Below are 20,586 nucleotides of genomic sequence, written 5' to 3'. Positions count from 1 at the left end.
ACACCCAGATTTCCCTGCTGTGAAGAAACAGGAGCTGGAGGAACAGGCTGGGCTTGGTATCTCCAAGGAACCCACAGATTCTTTCTCCCAGTGCCTCCTCCTGGATACCACTTGGGCAGGCATCCCTCAGTCATGTGTGTATTCATAGGGAAAACATCACTTTTCTTTGCTTTTGATGTGTTAATTAGTCCATCTCATTAACATCTCTGGCAGCAAAATGGTTCTTGCTCTTGTGTTGGATGTGGTTGGTGCCTCCCCACTCATCTTCCCTTCAACTCTGCAAATATTTCAAGCTGGAAGCACAAACATGTCTCCTGACTCTGGATGTGGCACCTTCAAGTATCACCTGGGTGTCTTCTCCCACCAGGCACAGCCCAGCCTGGAGAGCACCACCAACCAAACCTCACAGTGCAGCTTCACTGGAAAAGGCAGATGTGACAGATTTGGGATTTTTTTCCATGGGGGAAGAGGAGAATTGGCTGTTTGTGCCTAAAGTTCTGAGCCAAGAGAAGCCCTGATCTTCTTCCAGCTCAGGGAAGGCAGGTACCAGTGTGGAAAAGGAGCTGTGACCTTCTCATTAGCCCATTTCTCACCTCCAGCCAAGAAGGAGATCCCTCTTCCTTCCTTATCTGAAAGACTTACAGGGATTTTCCACTCAAAGCACCAGCTCTGACAAAATCCATTCCTAAATCCCACCCCCAATGCTCCCTTTTTAGACACCTTCTGTTCCCACAACTGTGAGGAGCAGGAACCTGTTCCTGTTCCTGTTCCTGTTCACTCCAGGAACCAGGTAAATCCTTTTAAATTCAGTCCCTTCACCTCCACAGGATCAAAGAGTTTAATCCCGGTGCTTCGGCATCCAGAAATTTCCAGACAAGAAACTCCTCTAAAGTTGTGGACAAGGAGATCCAGCAACCACTTTTTCCACTTGATCTTGTGGGAGGCAACATCCCTGTGGGTGCCATCAGTACTGAAACCAGCGTGGGGAAGAGGAAGGGAAGAGCTGGGAAGGCAACAAGGCTCTGCAAAGGATCTGGAGGAGGTTTGTCCTCTCCCCTTTGCTCTGCTTGTCCTGGTTGCCCCCACCCCACCACCCTCAGTGGAATTATCTCACCCCTTGACTTGTTCCCTCCCCTCCAGTTCGTCTCCCCCACCAGGTCTTTGCTTTCTCACATCCAGTGCAACTGGTTGAGACATAAATTGCTCTTTCTGCTTCCTCTTTCTTGGGAAGACTCGACAGGTGGCAAAGCAGTGACGGCTTTGGCTCAGAGCCCAACTTTCCTGGAGCTTTTTGAAGGCACCCAAGGTATTCCAGGGAAGAACTGGCTTCCCTCTGTGCTGGGTATCCATGGAACACTTGCTCATGGCATGGGATGCAGCACAGCCCCTACCAGTGCTGCCAGCCCTGCCCTCACCAGCTGGGCATCTCTTCCTTCTTCTTGGTATAAAAACTCTCCCACTTCTCCACCATAAATTTGCTTCCTTTTTGTGGTTGTATTTGCTGAGAGAAAATTATCAGCTGGTTCTGCTGGCAAGTTCACATTTGGGCCTTTTGACATCTTGTCATCACAGCTCCCCAGTCTGCTCAGATCACAGGCTGTCAACGTCTCCTAGTCCTTTCCCACTACTGTGGGGGCACCTCCTTAACTTGCTTCAATTCCATTAAACCAAATGTTTAAAATCAGGCACCAGGATTTAAAGTTCACAACAAAAAACAAGGAGTTGATCTGGCATCTTTGGCTGCTCTTGGAAAACCAGTTGCTTTGTCATCCAAGCAATATGAAACATCTCCAGAATGCTCATCCCTCCATATGTGCAACCAAAACACAGCTGAGTGTCAGCATTTTCTTGTCCTTTCCCACCAGTGTGGTGTCACCTCTTTTTTTGCTTCATTTTCCACCATCCATTAAACAAAATATTTAAAATCAGGCACCGGGATTCAGAGCTCACAGCACAAAACATGGAGCTGATGTGGTGTCTTTGGCTGATCATCCTCGTGGAATTCCATTTAAAAATATGTTTAAAATCAGGCACCAGGATTTAAAGTTCACAACAGAAAACAAGGAGCTGATGTGGCATCTTTGGCTGCTCTTGGAAAACCAGTTGCTTTGTCATCCAAGCAACATGAAATGTCTCCAAAATGCTCATCCTCCCACCAGAACACAGCAGAGTTCCAAGGCAACGCTTCAGATCTCATCTAGCCATCAAGTGCAACATCTCATCCTACAAAAAAAACCAAAACAAAACCCACCCTTCACTTGTTTGGAGCAGCTCTGGTTTCTCCCAGAGCACAGCTGAGTTAGCGATGCTGCCAGATTTCCCTTTTTTTTAGCATGTTTTCCAGGAAAAGCGAGCTTGCAGCAGGGCTATGACCCAAGGGGCTCTGGGCTGTTTGTGTTAGGGCCTGGCTGGCTGCCCTTCTTCTTCTCTGTGACACTCCCAGGCCTCCCACAAGAGCTTTTCTGTGTCCCCTCAGCTGCAGTTCCAGAGGGGAGAGGAGGGAGCCGAGAGCCGGGAGGGCAAAGCAGAACAAAGCCCGACACAATCGGTCGTTTCTGTGCCAGGAGCGTGGTTTTGTAGAAACCAGCTCACAAGCTCTAAATGACTGGGCTTGGCAACAGCTGGGAGGTTGGTTTGACCCTGGAAAAGAAGAGGGAAATAGATATGGGGATGTGTTTTCCAGCTGGCCCAGGTCCATGAAGAGGCAGCATGAGGGTAATTCTCAGCTCCGTGTTCTGCTTCTTCCCTTCCCTTCTCCCTCCCATCTTTTTTCTCTCTCAGCCACCTTTCTTCTTCTCTGCCTTTCCTCTCTCAGCCACCTTTCTTCTTCTCTGCCTTTCCCCCTTTTTCTCTGCCTTTCCCCTTTTTTCCCTGCCTTTCCCCATTTTCTCACGTGGGTGATAAAGAATGGCCATTTCAAATCGTGATAAAACCCCACCAAGAGCCAAGAGGCAGAAATTGCTCCCCCACTGAGGCTGGAAAAATGTCCAAAATGCTGCCAGAAAAAAAAACTTTACCTCTTCTTCCTTGTTTATAAACTGGTGTGTGATCACCAGACTCCCTGTGAGCAGAAGATCCTGATCATCCCTCTGTGCTGACAGAGCCATTCCCTGGGTTTTATCCAGGGTGGGCTGTTATTCCTCACAATGCTTTGAAACTTAAAAAGACAAAAAGACGCCTTCAAGGATCTCTTCAGAGCAATAACGATTGGAAGCCTGAACATGTCAAAAGGCTCATCTTTTACGGGTTTCCTTAGGTGAGTTGAATGTCTGGGGACACTTTGGATTCAAGCAGGCTTAGGAAATCAATAGGAGTTCAGCACCTGACTTATCCAGGCTCTCTCAAAAATCCCGAGGGGAAGCTCAGTCGCAAAACATGAATCTTTGAGAGCAGAAATTATCCCACTTTTATTTCAGCCAACAAAGCCGTCACTTGGAGCTTTTCCCAGCCCATCACAGTCCACGTGCAAAGATGTAGGTGACACTGGCCAGGACAGCCAGAGACATCACTCCAAAGCTGCTTTTCTTGCTGCTGGCTCCATTCACGTTGCACAAGGGTTTCTCACAGCAAGAAACCCTCTGAGAGCTTTGTTGCTGACTTGCTGCTGGACACGTCGGAGAGCACATCTTGGAGATGATGTATTTGGGCTTGTTGGGCTCTAACGGAGAAGAGAAGGGGGGAAATAAAGGAAGAGTAGGATGTAAAAATCATTGTTAAGTTGCTTTCATGGCTAAATCGGTGCTGGGGAATAAAAGAAGGGCAGGCACTAACGCTCAAGGCAAATTTCGTGGAATGAATCATAGAATCATGGAATGGTTTGGGTTGGAAGGGACCTTAAGGATCATCGAATTCCAACTCCCCTGCCATGGGCAGGGACACCTTCCACTAGACCAGGTTGCTCAGAATAACATCTAACACTTCCAGGGATGGGCCAGCCACAATGTCACAGAATCCTAGGACTGTTAAGGTTGGAAAAGAGCTTTAAGATTATCAAGTCCAACCATGACTTGGTCCTCTGCTCAGGACCAGCATCAATCTGGCCATGTCCACCCTGCGTGTCCACCAACATGATGTTGGTCTTCCCTGGGCTCCAGGTCTCTTCTGTTCCTGGAGGAATTATCACCTGTGGGTGCCTTTCAGTTCAAGCTCCCTGAAGTGATGCCCAAGCTGGGTCACTTCCCACCAGGATGGTTTTCCTACAGCACAAAACCAGGGGGAATGTTCTGCATTACCTCAGGTTTGAGCTGAGAGCACCTGGAGGTCCTTGAGGGCACAGACCTGAAGGATTGTTCATGGCACAAGGAGTCAACCATGGAGTTTTTTGCCCCAAAAACCTCTAAAAACAACTCTAAGAGTGAAAAACGCACATGAACTCGACCCCCAGGCTTGAGTTCACTCCCTGGTGCTGCTCAACCTGTTTCCAGCATTTCCCACCTCCCGGCAGCAACATCGACACTGAGTGACTGCAAAAGGGAGCCACAAGGTCCATGTCTCCTAAAAGCTGGTGATCAGGGCCTATTGTTTCCATGACTGGGGTGAAAGTCATGATGAGCAGCCCCATTCCTGGGGCTGCTCCTCTCCAGAACAAACAAGGTGCTTCTCAGGAACATACTCGTTCTGACGTCCTTCCGCACGGTCACGCAGTATTTGTCCTCCTCTGAGCACATGGAAATGGTCAAACAGTCCTTGTTGGACTCCTGCTCTTGGCAGACGTAGCACATGAATGGATAAGCTGGGGAAAAAAAAAAGTAAAACAGAGAAAGCACATTACATGGTTTGAGAACCACAAAAGCTGCTGCCCAGAGATCTCCATTTTCCTTGCTGATGAATGTTTGTGTGTGGGTGACCGCTGATTTCTTTATCCCTTGACCCGTGGCAGTTGTGCTAAATCCTTCTCTGTCTCTTGTGTCTCAGGCTGAGGAGTGTTATTGATCTGTTTGCAATCTCTGGGAGCAGGAGATGTGAGTGGAATTTGAGGATTTGGGGGCTTTTATGCTGGCGATTATTGCCGAGCAATAAATAGCGTCTCCATCCTGACAGCTCTGCCACGTGAGTTGCCAGTTCCTGCCCAGTGGTTTCTCCTGGGCAACACCAGGCAGGACTTGGCAGGGAGAATTTGAGGGTGTCTGGGGGAGGGTGTTTGGAGGAGGTGGACAATGCCTAGTGTCCTGCTTGTCTTTCCTGGCTCAAACACTGCTGTCACATCTCCTTTTTTGTAGTCAGACATCACTCACTGACCTGGCCTAACCTCAGTTCTAAGAAGTCTGGGGAGAGCTGCCAGATGCTCTGCCAAGGTCCTGTTGTGGTGTAAAACAGAATAAATGGAAAAGTCTTAACCAAAAGTCTGGTTGAAGTGGTAAAGGGAGATTTGGTGAGATAATTCATATCTGCAACTCTGGTAGAGAATTCACGTCAATGAGTGACTCACGTCAACTCGCAGCGATGAGTTGTCTTTCCTGTCAACAATTTACACACTCGCCCTCAAAGCCAGAATGGGGTAGGATAGACCTCTGGAAGGCAAAGAAAAAGAGGAAAAAGAGCAAAGACACTGTCTGGGTGAGAGAACACACCGAAGTGTCCGCTGGGCAGATGGTTTGAAGGATTTTATGGCGGCGGTCGAGTTCTGGGCTCATGAAATCACCCAGAGCAAAGTGTGTGGTATTGTGGGAAGGAGACAGGATGAGCTCCTTTAAAAACACGAATAGTTTTTGAAGGGAAGCAAACACAGCACCACACGAGTTGGTGCTAAGTCTGGGGGCAGTCTGTGAGCATGGCAAGGGCAGAAATCAAGCAGAGGACACGTTCCTGGGAGAGCAGCTTTGCCCGATAAGAAGTTGGTGGCGAGAATGTGGAAGGACAACAAAAGTCAAACCATTAAACAAGAAGTTTGTGATGGAAGGGAAGGAAAAAGTCCTCAATTGTTGATCCTGTGAGGGTCAGAACAATGTTCGTCTTTTTTGCTTTGTTTGGCACTAAAAGTTGAATTTTCATGTGCAGAGCAGAGGAGACTCTGAGGTTTTGCCAAATTTTTGGCACAGTCTTGAGTGATGTTTTGAGCAAGACCAGGAAAGACAAGCCAGTGAAAATGCCATAGAATGGGTGCAAAGCCAGGCATGGAAACCCTCTCACAGGGTAGTTCATGATGATGAGTGGTCAAACCAACTTGAGCAATGCAGCTCCAGTGCTCTGCTGTGGGCTCAGGTCTGTCCAGCATCATCCCTGGTGACAGAAGGGTTGGGATGGAGGATGAACATCATGTTTTCAGATGGTGCCAAGGACAACAAAGGTGAGAAGACACTGTGGGTAGAGTTCTGTAAGTGCTGGAAGCAGAGCCAAGGAATCTTGGGCAGCATCCAAAGCAGTGTGGGCAGCAGGGCAAGGGAGGGGATTCTGCCCCTCCAACCCCCTCTAAGGTGAGACCCCTCCTGCAGAGCTTCCTCCAGCCCTGGGGAACAGCACAGGAAGGACATGGAGCTGCTGGAGAGAGTCCAGAGGAGGCACCAGGATGATCAGAGGGATGGAGCAGCTCTGCTGGGAAGAAAAGCTGGGAGAGGTGGGTTTGTTCAGCCTGGAGAAGTAAAGATTTCAGGGTGACCTGACTGTGGCCTTCCTGCACCTGAAGGAGCTACAGGAAACATGGAGAAACAAGTGACAGGACAAGGGGGAATGGCTTCAAAATAAGAATAGGTTTAGATTGGATATTAGGAAGAAATTCTTTACTGTGAGGGTGGAGAGGCCCTGGCACAGGTTGCCCAGAGAAGCTGTGGCTGCCCCATCTCTGAAAGTGTCCAAGGCCAGGCTGGGAAGGACTTGGAGCAACTGGGTCTGGGGGAAAGTGTCCCTGCCTATGGCAGGGGCATTGGAATGAGATGATCTTTAAGGTCCCTTCCAACCCAGGCCATTCTGTGATTCTGTGACTCTATGATCCCATAATTCCACGATTCTATGATTCCAACTGATTTTGACAGATGGATGTAATAAAAGAGAAGAGAAAAAAAGGCAACAAACAGTGAATGAAGTTCAACAAAGACAAATAAATCACACTTGGATAAAAATTAGACACTTGAACGTCAGATGACGACGTGGTTCGGCGACGATCAAGAACCGCAGTGCAAACAGCAGGAATCAACAGTGTCACATTCCAGGGATGGAAGGGAACACAGGCACAATGTCATGTGCAAGATATGCAAAGTGGCCTTTCCACCCTGGCAAAGCCTCAGCTGGAACACCAGCGACCGAACCCCGTGCCCAAATCTGTCTGCGGCACTTCAAAAACTATGCAGGGCATTTGGAGAGAGCCCAGAGGAGAGGGAGGAGAAAGGGTCTGACTGGAGTTTTGGAAATGTGACCTCGTGGAAAAGGTTGGAAGCCTTTAGAGTGTTTATTAGAAATGAGAATATGTTGAGGAAAGGCACAATAACCACCTTCCTGCAAGGAAAAAGGAAGCAGTGGAGGAGAAAATAATAAACTGGTTTATACGTCCTGTGGTGAAAACACAGGAGATCTGCATAAAAAGGGATGCTAAGGGATATTAAGATTCCTAAAAGTCTGAGCAATTCCAGGCCATGAAATCTTCCTTGCTGGAAACTTTCGAAGATACTTTAAACAAATATCTGCCTGGTTTTGTCCAAGAGCAAGGACTTGATGATCTTGGAGGTCTTTTCCAACCGTAAGGATTCTGTGATTCTGTGGGAAGGATCGTGACCTTTTAAGATTTCTTCTGGACACAGTTGAACTGTAACAGTGAGTTTATAGATGGAAAAGGCAACAGACCCTCTTTGGTGGGCTGAAAGATCGACAGTTTTGATCAAAAGTTGGTTATTGGGATCTTGGATGGGACCCCAGAGAAGTATCAAACAAGTTACCTCCAGGTTTTCTGTTGTCCCTCTTTTAGGCCGGAAAGCTGCAACCTCTTATTCTCAATCTACACTGGGCTAGAAAGGTGTAAAAGCCTGTCCTTAAATCCATTTGGAATCTGATGACAATATAAAACATCATCAACCCTACACCAGTAAGGAATCCCCCCAGGAATGTGTGCTTCCAGAGCCTGGCATCCCTGAGCTTTCCATTTTATCCTGGCTCACACTGAGGATGTTGCTTTGAAAATTACCCTCTTCTGTCCGTTCTGTAGTTTCATTCAGGAATTAGGGGCACAAAATCCTTTCTTTTTTTTAATAATAAATAGTCCTTTTCCCACCCCAAAACCGGCCAGAGCTCCCACTCTTCCAGGAGCACTTCAAAACCATCCATCCCAAAAACGTGGGAGTGAGGGGGTTGATGCATCAGAGAGCAGGAATTAATGAGGTGCCTCTTTCTCAAGGCCTGCTAGATATGTATCGTGGTTTCTGGGAAACCATCAGGTGTGGGGCAGATATTGGCAATCTGGTCATTATTCCTGCGTGCCAGGAGCAATGGAGCAACACATGGAACAGTCCCAGAAGGAGGAGGTGCATTCCCAGCACCTCAGACTTCCCTTTGGGAGAAGGATGCCTTTAACATGACACGGGCACAGAGAAGTTCTTTCAGCTCTGCCTCTGATTTAATCTATAAAATTCCCAGTGTTGCACTTCCTAGGGTGGAAGACACTTGGCAAACCACGTGGATCACCACAGTGGAGGAAGCAGCAGTAGAGAAAAGTCTCTAAAAGTACCCAAAAACCGGTATTCATTTAAAAAATTACAGGTTTTTAGGCTTTCTGGCACTTCCAGCTTGCAGCTTTTGGGAAGATCCCATAGACCACTGAGTGGATTTAACCTGGTATCCAAAGATTAATTTATCAAGACCTTATTTCTGCATCAAGTTGGAGCACAGAAGGTGCTCAAATCAATCAAGGTGCCAAAGGACGTTGTCGACAACAAAACTGGGGAAAACCCTCTAAATTTTTTGCCACCTGAAATATTTGCCCTCCCCTTCTCCCTGCCCCTGATCTTAGCCAGAAGCAGCAGCTGAGGCTCACCTTGTTGCACACACAGGACAGCAGCCAGCAGGGTGACGAGAGGAGTCCTCATCTCCAGCAGATGCTCCCGGCTGCGCTGGGAAGGTGTTTGGAGGGCAGGTTTTATACCTCTGCAACAGCAGTTTTACAGGTTCCCACAGGTGGACACAGACTCAGCCCACGGGCGGGGGATGTTTCACGTGGGAGTTTTCCAGGCTGGAGCTCTCGGAACCTTTTAAGAGTTCTTCCGGACACAGTTTAACTGTAACAGCGAATTTATAGCTGGAAAAGGCAACAGACCCTCTTTGGTGGGCTGAAAGATCGACAGTTTTGATCAAAAGTTGGTTACTGGGGTCTTGGATGGGACCCCAGATGCGTGAGAGGGATCAAACAAGTTACCTCCATGTTTTCTGTTGTCCCTCTTTTAGGCCAGAAAGCTGCAACCTCTTATTCTTGATTTACACCAGGCTAGAAAGGTGTAAAAGCCTGTCCTTAAATCCGTTTGGAATGTGATGCCAATATGTGATGGTTTATACGTCCTGTGGTGAAAACATGGGAGATCTGTACAAAAAGGGATGCTAAGGGATATTAAGATTAAATTCCTAAAAGTCTGAGCAATTCCAGGCTGCGGCACCTCGGGGGGGGGAGGGGGAAACCCTTTTGGTGACACATTTCTTGCCCTTCTGGTCTTGGGAGCGATGGGAAATTGGGATCTGCTCTTTTCTCCTCGGAGTTTCTCGCTTTGCTCGCTGCTCTGATGCAGCAACAGAGCCTGGAGGCACAGGGATACAGTCCTAGCCATGACTTTTTCCAAGCCCTCTGGATAGTGATGGATCAGGGTTTGTACCATTCCTTTCCCTTAATTATTCACCAGCACCGGCCTCAGGCTCTCAGCTGGCTTACCTCAAATAAAATCAGTATGTTTTACAGCACCTCAAATAAAATCAGTGTGTTTTACAGCACATTAAATTAGCTAATGGTTAGTTAAACAGAAGATTTGCCTCCAATTTCCATGTCACTCTTCATTCCTTTATCAATTCCCCTCCCGTTAATCCCTCTTCTCTCTCTCGTAATCCTCAAATACCCCGGGCACTTGTTATTTAATCAAGTCTGGCTCCTCTTCCAAGGATCCTTCAGAGGAGCTGATTTTCTCCAACAGAAAGCCAACAGCTTCTCGAAATTAGACTTCCATTTATGAAACCACAAATTGGCTCCCTGGAGTTGCAGCTCTGCTCTGCAAAGAGCCATCTCTCAAACTGTCTCTTTTTCAATCTCTCTCCTCTCCAATCAACCCTTTTCTTTTATTCCTCTGTGTTGCTCCTCTCCTCTGAATTTCTTAAAATCTGTTTCTGACAGTCTGGGAAAGAGGACCCTGATACAACATGCATCATGAGTTGCCATCCCAACAGAGCTTCTTCCAAAATAAAATCACTCCTGGACAGCAGGCAGAGCAGAAAGTGCGAAAGAAAATATTGTCAAACCCTCCTTTTTCGGGCAATTATGGAATAACTTCAGAAATTCCCTGGATGCAGCCACCAGGAGGGTATTTTTATCTATCTCTAATATGAATCATCCCAACACTGGATGATTTCCTTATCCATGTGAGTGTCTGAGTCCTGATCTGCTCCCGGAATGGCGTCATCAGGGGGTGAATTCCAGGGTTGTTCAAGCCTGATGTCAAACTGGACATTCCCTCTCTGGGGTTTGGAGGCTGGTGAGGTCAACAAGGACCTGGTGATGATCAAATCCAGCCTCGTGCTCCTCAGAGGGCAACTTTATAACCGAGGGTGTCATAAACAGGTTTTCCTTCTTAAGTAGTGGGTGTGGCTTCTTGATGGGATTTTGCAATGAGGGTACAAGGAAGAAACCATTTCCCCCTTATTTTTGGTCCTGTTTTATCCCATAGACTCATGATGGCTTTCAGAGAATCATAGGCTGGGTTGGTTTGGAAGGGACTTTCAAGATCATCTCATCCACCTCCCACTAGACCAGGTTGCTCCAAGGCCTGTCCAAGCTGGCCTTGAAATGTCTTTTTGAGTTTCCCAACATCCATTTTATTCCTGCATGATCTTTCCTGCAATAGGATCGAGTTAGATTTGAAGGAGTGGTGGTGTTAAAACTCCCCCAGCGCATCCAAGGGGAGAAATTTGGGTTGGAAATGAGCTTTTCTGTGTCAAGAATTTATCTGGGAGCCGTTTCCAGGACATTAATGTCTTCCTTGGTGTCCTAACACTGGGATATTCCCTCTTCCCGGTGTCTGGAGAGTGGGAAGAGAGATTTCTTTCTCAAAGAGGACTGATTATGAACCACAAAAGCATCACTGAAGGATCTAGAAAGGATCTTGCAGGCACACCAGGGCCACCAAGTGAGGAGCAAGATTGAGGAAGACTGGAAACAATAAAAACCCCAAGGATTCTGAGTCACCTCTGTAGAGTCATCTCATCTCATCCATTTGGGAAAATTAAAATGGACCTCAAATTGGAGCCATGAGCTGGCAATGGACTTTAAATTGGAGCCATCACTTGGCTGTGTGACAGCAGAGCAGCAGTAAATTTTGGAGAAGGGTTGTTTTTGTCGCTTTCCATGCCTTCCAGAAGCTTTTCTAGACCTTGCTTTGATCTTTTGCATCCATCTCATCTCCTGCTTTGTTGTTGAGTCACCGGGTGTTGGTCAGATCTGGGCAGATAAAGGGGGAAAAAGGGGAGAAATTTCATGTTGTGAGGGGAAAGACACCCAAATTATTCAAGGAGAGCAGAAGGCAGCACAGATCCTTCAAAACCAACGGTGATAAAACCCCGAGTGAAGGAGAGGAAGGACCAAAGTTAAAGCACTTCCTAATTTAGGCAGAACAAGGCCTCCTTGGCTGATCCAGGTCTTGACTCAGAGCCCTGAAAACTGAGCTCTTATATAATCGACAGGGAGAGGGAGGCAGTTCCCTCCCAGGAGCAATCCCAGGTATTTGAATGAGACTCCCATCTCCTTCCCAAGAGCCCTCCAGGCATCCCAGGTGGCTGTGCTGGGCAGCTCGACACTCCCATGCCAGGAGGATGAAGCCACGGGATCCAACGGAAAGCCCGGGTGGAGGGATGTGGGATTAGGAACCAGCCCCTGAGCGGGAGGTGGCACCTCAGGATTTCTCAGGGAGGTTGGCAGAGAGTCTCCTCTTGCCCAACCCTCCCAGGGAGGGGTCTCTAAGGGAGCTTTCATGTTCTTTAGGACCTCCTGTGCCTCATGGCAGCTGAGCTCCCACCTCCAGACAAGGCCCTTGAGACATGGGTCAGCTTTGGCCTCACACACGTGGGGTCGTGTTGCTGGGCAGTAGGGAGTGGAATCTGTGGGATCAGGGAGAAATCAGGCAAGAAGCAGGTTGTGTCCCATGTGCCTCCATCCCTTTGGCCATGTCAAGTTCCTTCCCAACCCAAAACAGAGGCACCTGCCAAGTTCAGGCACCACAAAACACGATTTATTTTAAACCTGGTTGCCAAGAGCTGGCCTGAACTCACAAGCTCAGCACAACGAGACCTGGGGCCTTAATAACCCCATCTTGCCCTTTCCCAGTCCCTAAGGAATCCTAAACACATGGATAGCAAAGGCTGAGGATTATTCCAAATAGTTCAGCTGTTGCCACGCTGTGATCTGTGTGTGGGGCAGAATTTGGCCACCCAAGGGCCACAGAACAGCTCTTGGCTCGTGTGGGGTGTTCACAGCTGCCTGTCACTTGAATATCTCTAAATGTGGCAGGAGGAGAAGAAAAGGGAAGAGGGCAAATCTGACAGAAAGGTGGAACCAGCTCAGCTGGGGGATGATAAAAACCACAAGGAGAAGGAAGAGTCTCGGGGCTAAAGACGGAGTATTCTCGGCCAACCTTGGATTTCCACCGAGGAGAAAACACTGAGCTGAGGCTGTAGCAAGAAAAAAGAGGTTGGGTGGAAAAAACAGGACTAAGACTGGATGAAGAAGCCAAAGAGGAAACCTAGGAGAGAAAACAGTCAGGAGTACAGAGCTGGAAGAGGGATATGGATGGGAGGAAGGGGTGAGAGCAGGTGCGGGTGAGCTGGTCTTGAGGTCAAGTTTCCTTTGAAAACCTGTTCAAAATAACAAAGATGTGGCTGTTTCTGAGGAAATGCCCATCAGAGGGAGCAGAACATGCAGCTGCTCTCCCTGTGACACGAGTCTACAGAGGGAAAACCAGCTGGGTCAGCTGCAGCCAACTAATTATCCTGGGAGATCTTCCTTGGAGTGATCCCTGGGAAGAGCTGCCTCGGGAGAAAGCAACTCATCCTCCCCTGGCTCCCTTTGGAAGGGTTTGAGTGAGGAAATCTCTCGTTCCCAAGATTATCCACAGGGAAGGGCAGGGCAGGGTGATGAATCCCTACCATTTTACCCACGCTGGGACACCTGACTGGCAAACCTAAAAGATTCATTTTCCAAATTCATATTTTGTCGCAGATGAGGCTGGAATTTCCAGACTCCAGCGGACACACATCTGGCTTTCCTGCCTTTAAGCACCGTGCAAGATGCTTTTCTCCCCTTTCTGGATAATCCTTAATACTTATAAAGCAATTTCCACTGGAAGATCTTCCATCAGTTTAAAGAAAACTTAATGCTCGAGGTCCATTCCTGTGGAGTCCTGCCCTGTCCCCTCTGTTTGCTGGGGAGCCCAACTTCTCTTCGGGCAGCTGACCCACAAGAGGAACTGAAAGCAAATTAAATAGAGTTTATTCTGAAACAGAGTCACAAAAATTACATTTCTGCCAATGCAGAAAAATAAAATCTGGGGAGAGGCTTTCTGAAGTGAATGCAAAGCAATTTGAGCATATTCCAGCATTATTCCCTTCCACTTGTAGCCTCCACTTTTATTCCTGCTGCCATGGATGCACCCAGCAGCTCCTCCCCACGTCCCACACCATGCAGCCACACCAGAGGATAAAATAACACTTTATTGTGCCCAGTTGCTGCTTAACAACTCTGATATTAAAGGGCCTCCTTGGAGCAAAATTATGTGGGGCAAAAAATGGTATAAAGAGAAAAAAACCAGCACGAGGGATAAAACGAAGGGGAAAAACTGCACTGATTTCGAAATGCCAATAGCAGGAGAGATGGTGCCCGTGGTGGGCTCCACATCACGCCTTTCCCTTCCAAAAATATCCTTTTGAGGTAGGGCAGTGCCCTTGGGCTTTGTCATCGGAGCAAAAGCGCTTCCTGACGGGATGTGACCTCCCCGGGCGGGGGAAACAGGGCGGCATTCCCACCCTGCAGGTGCCACCTCGAGCCCTGGCTGTGCAAGGCCTCATTTCCCCCCCGGGGAAAGCCTTTAAAAGCCCATGCTGAGAATGCAGGCCAGGCTGGCCAGGAGGCCCAGGGCGATGATGGTGGCGCTGGTTTTCACGCTGCTGGCGCCGCTGATGTTGCACAGGGAGCTCTCGCAGCAGCTGGTGGCCACCCCGGCTATGCCGATGTTGAGGTCGATTGTCGGGCAATATGCAGAACACTTCTTGGTGATGCGCTGGTTCTTGTCACTGCCTGGGGTGGGAGGGACAGAAAACAGCAGGAAAAGTCAGGATTTTTATCTCATATATTTTTTTTTAGGCCTCAATGATCACCTGGATGTGCAATATCCGGTAGTAGATCCCAGGCTACTCCCACTTGCTGCTGTTGGTTTCCCTTCTGGCTGCACCATTATTTGTGTATATTGTGACCTCTGGAGACCAACTCCAGCCCTCACAACCCTTCTGGTGGTTTCAGGGCCAGCTGAGAGCAACTTAGGGCAAGAATTTTTGGGTTTTAATGCATTTGTGAAGTGCAATCTTGAGACAGCGTCACCGTGCCTTGGGGTGGCTCCTTCCACAGTGCCTGGCCCTTTCTAATTCCACCACCTCTTGAGAGCCTACTTAACCTTGGAGTTGAGAGAAGGAGTTTGTGGAGGGAAATTCTTTCTATTCCAATGTCTCCCTTTCCCAGGAGTGTTTAATCAGTGCAGCTACAGAGATAATCTCTGAGTTCTGCAAGATTTGCTCTCTGCGTGCTACAATCCTCATTAATTCTTCCACCACGCCTCCTGGTGGGAGCAGGCTCTGCAGTCAGCCTCCCCTGATCCCCATCTCGCCATCAGAGCCTTGGAAAAGCTTCCCACTTACCCATTCCCGTGGTGGAATAGGTGGTCAGACAGTACTTCTCGTTGTCGGAGCATTTGGTGGTGCCGAGACAGTGGATGTTGGAAGTCGCGTCTTTGCACGAGAAACAGGTCAAGGAGGAAGCTGCCAAAAAAGCACAGAACACCCATCAATCACCTCCAGAAACATCCCCAGGAGCACAAAACTGGTGGTGGATGGACGATCTGTCAAGCCCAGCGGCCACAGCTTGACAACCACCTCCATGTGTTAAATTTGGCTCCAGGAGCCCAGTTAGTTTAAGCTCAAATTCCCACCACAGATGTGCTTTGCTCCTTTAGGAACCCTCAGGGATCTTCCTGTTGGATATTTAGTTGACTCTGCCTTGAATCCATTTAGATGTGTGGCATCTCCACTGTGCTGTTGGAAAGAGCACCCTGATCTACTGTCACTTCCAGTGTGAAGCTCTTGGGATCCCTTTCCAGCCTGGCTCCTTCAAGCCTTGGTTGGTGGACAATAGTTCTTGGATGGAGACACTGGACCAGAGAATCTGTGGCTGCCCCATCCCTGGAAGTGTTCAAGGCCAGGTTGGATAAGGCTTGGAGTAACCTGGGATAGTGGAAGTTGTCCCTGCCCATGGCATGGGGTTGGAAGTGGATGATCTTTAAGATCCCTTCAAACCCAAACCATCCCATGATTTTTCTGGTTCATTTTCAGAGCTCTCCTGTGTCAGGAGGAAAATCTTGGACCTGCAGAAGACAGGGCTGAGCAAATCACCCCCTGGGCTGCAGCAGATTCCTTTTTACAGCCATCCATGGGTATTAACATCCTCTCTCCACAAAATGTGCACATCTGGAACACTCTGCATCTGCCAAGCGCTCTGCTGACGGGAATGAATGCAAACAGCTTGCACTCACTGAGGCTAAAACAGCCATTCATGGCAAAGAGATCCTTGGGGAAGGTTTTTTTGCATGATAAGAGGAATTTCCTCCTCATCTCTTTATCTGGCACAAACACTCCTGACAGCAATGTCACCCTCTGGGGATTAGACTCATCCTCATGTCCAGAATATCTCTTTCTACGGCCCGTTAATACCCATTTAATTCTTGGAGCAGCACTGGCCTTTAGCTTTGCCTTCCTTTCCCTTCATCTTCCTTGCTCTTCTTCCCCCTTGCCCTTCATTTTCCTTGCTCTTCTTCTCCCCTTTAGCTTTGCCTTCCTTTCCCTTCATCTTCCTTGATCTTCTTCCCCCTTGCCCTTCATTTTCCTTGCTCTTCTTCTCCCCTTTAGCTTTGCCTTCCTTTCCCTTCATCTTCCTTGCTCTTCTTCCCTCTTGTCCTTCATCTTTCTTCTCTTTTTCTCCCCTTTATCTTTGCCTTCCTTGCCCTTCATCTTCCTTGCTCTTCCTCTCCCCTGCCCAAGCTCATCAGCACCTTTGTCCGCAGTGTCCCAACCTCATCCCTGCCCTTGTGTGACCTTAAGACAAGTTCATGTGGCCCAAACAGGCTCAGCCCTGGCTCCAGCTCAGTCCATGACCCCGGGATCACTGGTTTCCATAGGAAATGCCTTTTAGGTCACTATTCATCCTCTGCCTCGGTGGAAGCTGCCTTCTTCTCCCACTCCAACTCAGCCCCTTCTCCCTTTCCGTGGCCTCCCAGTGCTGACCTTCCTTTTCCTTTCATGATCCATAGTCCTCCCATTCCCTACTCTGTTATATCCCACTAAATGTCCATGAGCAGAGAACACAGAGGACAGAGAGGCCATAAAAGTGGGCTGGCAGTGCCTCAGATCCCGTCACCCTCCATTGCCATGGTTGTTTCAAACCCCTCACCCTTGGCACCCTCGGCTCTCTTTGACTTCACACCAAAACTGCTGCAATTTCCTTCCTACCTCAGTCATTTCCATCTCCAGAATCTCACCAGTTCTCCCACTTGGCTCTTGCCTTCAGTATTGTCCTGACCCTGATGGATAAATTTATTTGTTCGAGTCTGAGACCCTCCTTAGGACCATCTGTGTGAGAAATGTGTGGCTCCACTCTCTTTTCTCGTGCAAATCCCATCCAGGGATGTTTCTGCTCCACCCCACTGGGAACCACCCTTTCCTCCCAGAAACGCACTAAAGCTGAATCCCCAAACTGGATTTTCCAGACACATAGCCTAGCTTAATCCTTAATAATACAGCTTCTTTAATCCAAGCCCATCCCCAGAATAATTTCCTGAATTAATGCAGGAAACAGTGGAGCTTGTCATGTGCCCAAATCCTGTTTCATCCCATCCTCCCAAAGCTGGGAGTCTTCATTTCAGAGTCCAATTGCCCTGGGAGCCTTTCATCACCTTTTCCAACCTCTGACTCTCCTCAGGAGATTTCTTACTCACCATTCCCTAGAGGACTCTGGAAGCAGATGGAATCCTAAATGGCAGCTCAATTAAGACCCTGAACTCAGGGAGGACAATTTTGGTCATTCTACTGAAAAAACATTTCTAATTTTATTTAATCTCTTCAGGTATCTGAGGGCTGAGACTATTTCTTTCAGTGCCCTACCCAAGGTGTAAACCTGGAGTTAAACCAGGCTGGCCTAAGCTGGTTTACCTCAAATAAAATCAGTGTATTTTGCACTGGATGTCTCCTGCCTGCACCCACCAGGACCTCTGCTCTGACTGAAGGGGAACATTCCCCGAGGAAAATGTTCTCATGGATAATTCCAGCCACACACATAAACCTCTTACATGTGTGAAGCCTTAGGAAGTGCAGGGATTGACACCAGTTTCAGGATTAATTGGAAGAGGAACCAACCTTGGATTGCACAGCAAAGTGGGGCTGCTCATGGGGTAATTTCCGCTGATCTTTTTAAGAAGTGTGATTACAGTTGATAAGATCCTTTTCTTGTCCTTAAGGTTCTCAACTTGAGCACAACGATTTAGCACATACCAAGTTTAAAGCCTGTGATAAGTATTCCCCTGATAAGAATATTTACAGAGCTGAAGGGCTCTGCTAGACCAGGAGCAGAATGGGTGGTAGTTTGCAGGTCAAATGCTACAGCAGAGGCTGAGAAAAATTCAGTTTGTAATAAGGCAAAAAAACCCTGAGCTGAGGGAATCAACTATTCCCCTAAAATAGAGGAATATTCAGGGCAGCACCTTCCCTTCCTTGCTTGACCCACAGCCCAACCTTGGGGGCTCCCAGAGGCACAGGTAGAGCCCAGCCAGGAGGACAGAAATGCAGGTTCCCAGTGCTCTCCCCCCAAAAAAACTCCAGACACTTCTCAGAACGAAAATGGGACTCTGCATCTCCATCCCAGACCTGGGATCAACCACACTGGGAATTACAGAACCGCTGGGGCTGGAAAAGACCTCAAAGGTCATCGGGTCCGACATTACCACAGCACTGCCACGTTCACCACTAAACCACATCCCTGAGCACCACGTCTACATGTTTTTTGAGCACTTCCATGGGCAGTGATTCCACCACTTCTCTGGGTGGTGATTCCACCCCTTCCCTGTTCCCATGCTTGAGCACCCTTTCAGTGATGGCATTTTTCCTGATGGGTTAATGGTCAGTCTTGACGATCTGAGAGGTCATTTCCAACCGTAATGATCATTTCCAGTCTTGCTGCACTTCAAGGCAACGAGAGAGATGGGAACCAGAACTGCCTCTCCTCTTGTGGTCTGACCATCTCTAGTGATTTAGGTAATGATGGTTTGTAATTGCAACCAATAAACAAGTGAAAAAAATTCATAATGATCGGGCTGTGGTGAGTCCTGGGTCAAACCTGCAGCTTTAGTGCCCAGCTCTGTGTATCCCTCAACTAACCCCCTTCCCATGGAGCTGCACCGAGGGCTCTCAACCACTCCGAGGGCTGGGCTGGGTCTTCATGAGTCGTCTGAGGTGGCTGTCTCATCCCCCATTTCGGCTCCTTGTCCACCCACCTTCTGGTGGGAACACGTCCCCTGGCTTCTTATCCCAAGGACTGGAATATTTTCTGGACCTCAGTGACCCTCCTGCAAAATCCTCTTATCATCCCACCACATCAAAGCCAAAGTTTTGGGAGGGTCTCCCCACAAGCAAAGCAAACCCTTGGAGACTCACCCCTGTCCGTGCACAGGGCAAGGACGAGTGCGGCGAGGAGGAGGAGAGGAGCCTTCATCCTTTCCAGGTTCTTGCCAGTTCCCAAAATAAGCAGGACTCGGCCAGGGCAGGTTTTATACCTCTGGAGTGTTTGCTTTGATCTCGAGATAATAACCACGGGGCTGCTGTGTCAGAGGAGGGATAATTGGGAGCAACGTGTCGGGGCTTGTGTGTCCAAGGGCTCTTTGTTGGAAGTCTAAGAGGGGGTGTGTTCTCCCCCCCAACTTCTTTTCCTCCTCGTTTCACAACTCAGCTGCTTCATCCTGTGTGAACTCTGAGACAGTTTCTAATTTTGGGGAAGTGGAGGAAAAGCAAAGGACACAAAAAACCAAAACAACGAGGAGAGTAAAGTTCTCCTTTCTGGCCCTCCCAGGGCTGAATCCCTTTAAAGATCCCTTTAAATCCAACCCCCTGGCATGGGTTGGATTTAAATTTCAAATGGAATTTGGGATTGAAGCTTCTACAAAATGTCTCCCAGGACTGGCAACAGCACTAGAGCAGCAGAGCAGAATCCTTCCACTGCCTTTCATAGGGGACCAGGCATCGTTTTCTGTCTCTTTTTTAAGGCAGTAGCTCAAAAAATCACAAATGTTTCTGCTAAAAAAAAAAAAAAGTGAATATTTTATATGAGAAGAAAATGTTATCTTGTTACAAAATAAGTTCCACTGGGCAATGAAAACGACCCCTTAAATTAAAAACCAGACATGACACCCACTCCCACGGCATCCAACAAGCTGTGCCGTTTGTTGTTTTTTTTTTTCACAAATTCCAAAAAAATAAATGTCAGGGAGAAAAACACCAACCAATTAAAGCATGGAGAACGAGGGGTTGGCTGATCAACGATCTCAACTCGTTAAGTTTTCAGAGGAAAAAAAAAAAACAAACCAGCCAAAATTCTGTGAAATGCCAACAAGAATATTCCATTGGATTTCCATGTTGTGCTCTTTATTCCTTTTTTTTTTTTAAATCATGTTTCATCCTGTCTCCCTGCATAAAATCAGAATTTTTCCCCGTCTTCTTCGGGTTGTTGTTGTTGTTTTTCCCTCCTGCCGTTGTTTTCCTGCCGTCTCCTCACGGGGACGGAGGCACAATCCCAGAAAAGCTCCTTCCACGTGACACCTGGAGCTGCAGGAGCTGCCCCAAAGCCTCTGCCAGTGACTCTGCCCCTTGCTGCTCCCCATCTGCCTTATTTCCCTTTTTTTCCTCATCTCCAAATTCCTCAGATTTCCGTCTCCCAATAAATATTTTGGCCTTCTGACGTGACCCACCTCCAGCCATTGTCTCACCCAAAAGCCACCCCGGGGTTCTTGGGGTGATGTAAGACTTTCCATCACCTCTAAATCGGGCTTATAAACACTGTTCACGTGACTGAGGTGAGGAAATTTCTGCTTTCTCAACAGGGAGAGCATGAAACTC

General features: G+C 48.1%; 2 protein-coding genes across 2 annotated transcripts; both read right to left on the bottom strand.

The window, feature by feature from the left end:
- Window positions 1-3,323: 3,323 nt before the first annotated feature.
- LOC135415136 (lymphocyte antigen 6E-like) lies at window positions 3,324-9,229 on the bottom strand. The gene is made up of 3 exons (XM_064656766.1): window positions 8,957-9,229; window positions 4,613-4,732; window positions 3,324-3,658 (listed from the first exon to the last, which is right to left on the bottom strand). The coding sequence occupies exons 1-3, from the start codon at window positions 9,006-9,008 to the stop codon at window positions 3,453-3,455; spliced, it is 378 nt and encodes a 125-aa protein (XP_064512836.1). The 5' UTR covers window positions 9,009-9,229; the 3' UTR covers window positions 3,324-3,452.
- A 4,626-nt stretch (window positions 9,230-13,855) lies between these two features.
- On the bottom strand, window positions 13,856-19,378 carry LOC135405715 (lymphocyte antigen 6E-like). Its single transcript, XM_064640335.1, has 3 exons — window positions 19,132-19,378; window positions 15,073-15,192; window positions 13,856-14,458 (listed from the first exon to the last, which is right to left on the bottom strand). Exons 1-3 carry the CDS (start codon window positions 19,187-19,189, stop codon window positions 14,250-14,252), a joined length of 387 nt encoding a protein of 128 aa, XP_064496405.1. The 5' UTR covers window positions 19,190-19,378; the 3' UTR covers window positions 13,856-14,249.
- Between the last annotated feature and the right edge of the window lie 1,208 nt (window positions 19,379-20,586).

This window comes from Pseudopipra pipra, chromosome 1 (genome assembly GCF_036250125.1).
Source record: "Pseudopipra pipra isolate bDixPip1 chromosome 1, bDixPip1.hap1, whole genome shotgun sequence".
NCBI lineage: Eukaryota > Metazoa > Chordata > Aves > Passeriformes > Pipridae > Pseudopipra > Pseudopipra pipra.
Note: the sequence above shows the minus strand (reverse complement) of the source record. Positions and strands in the feature narration are given on the sequence as shown.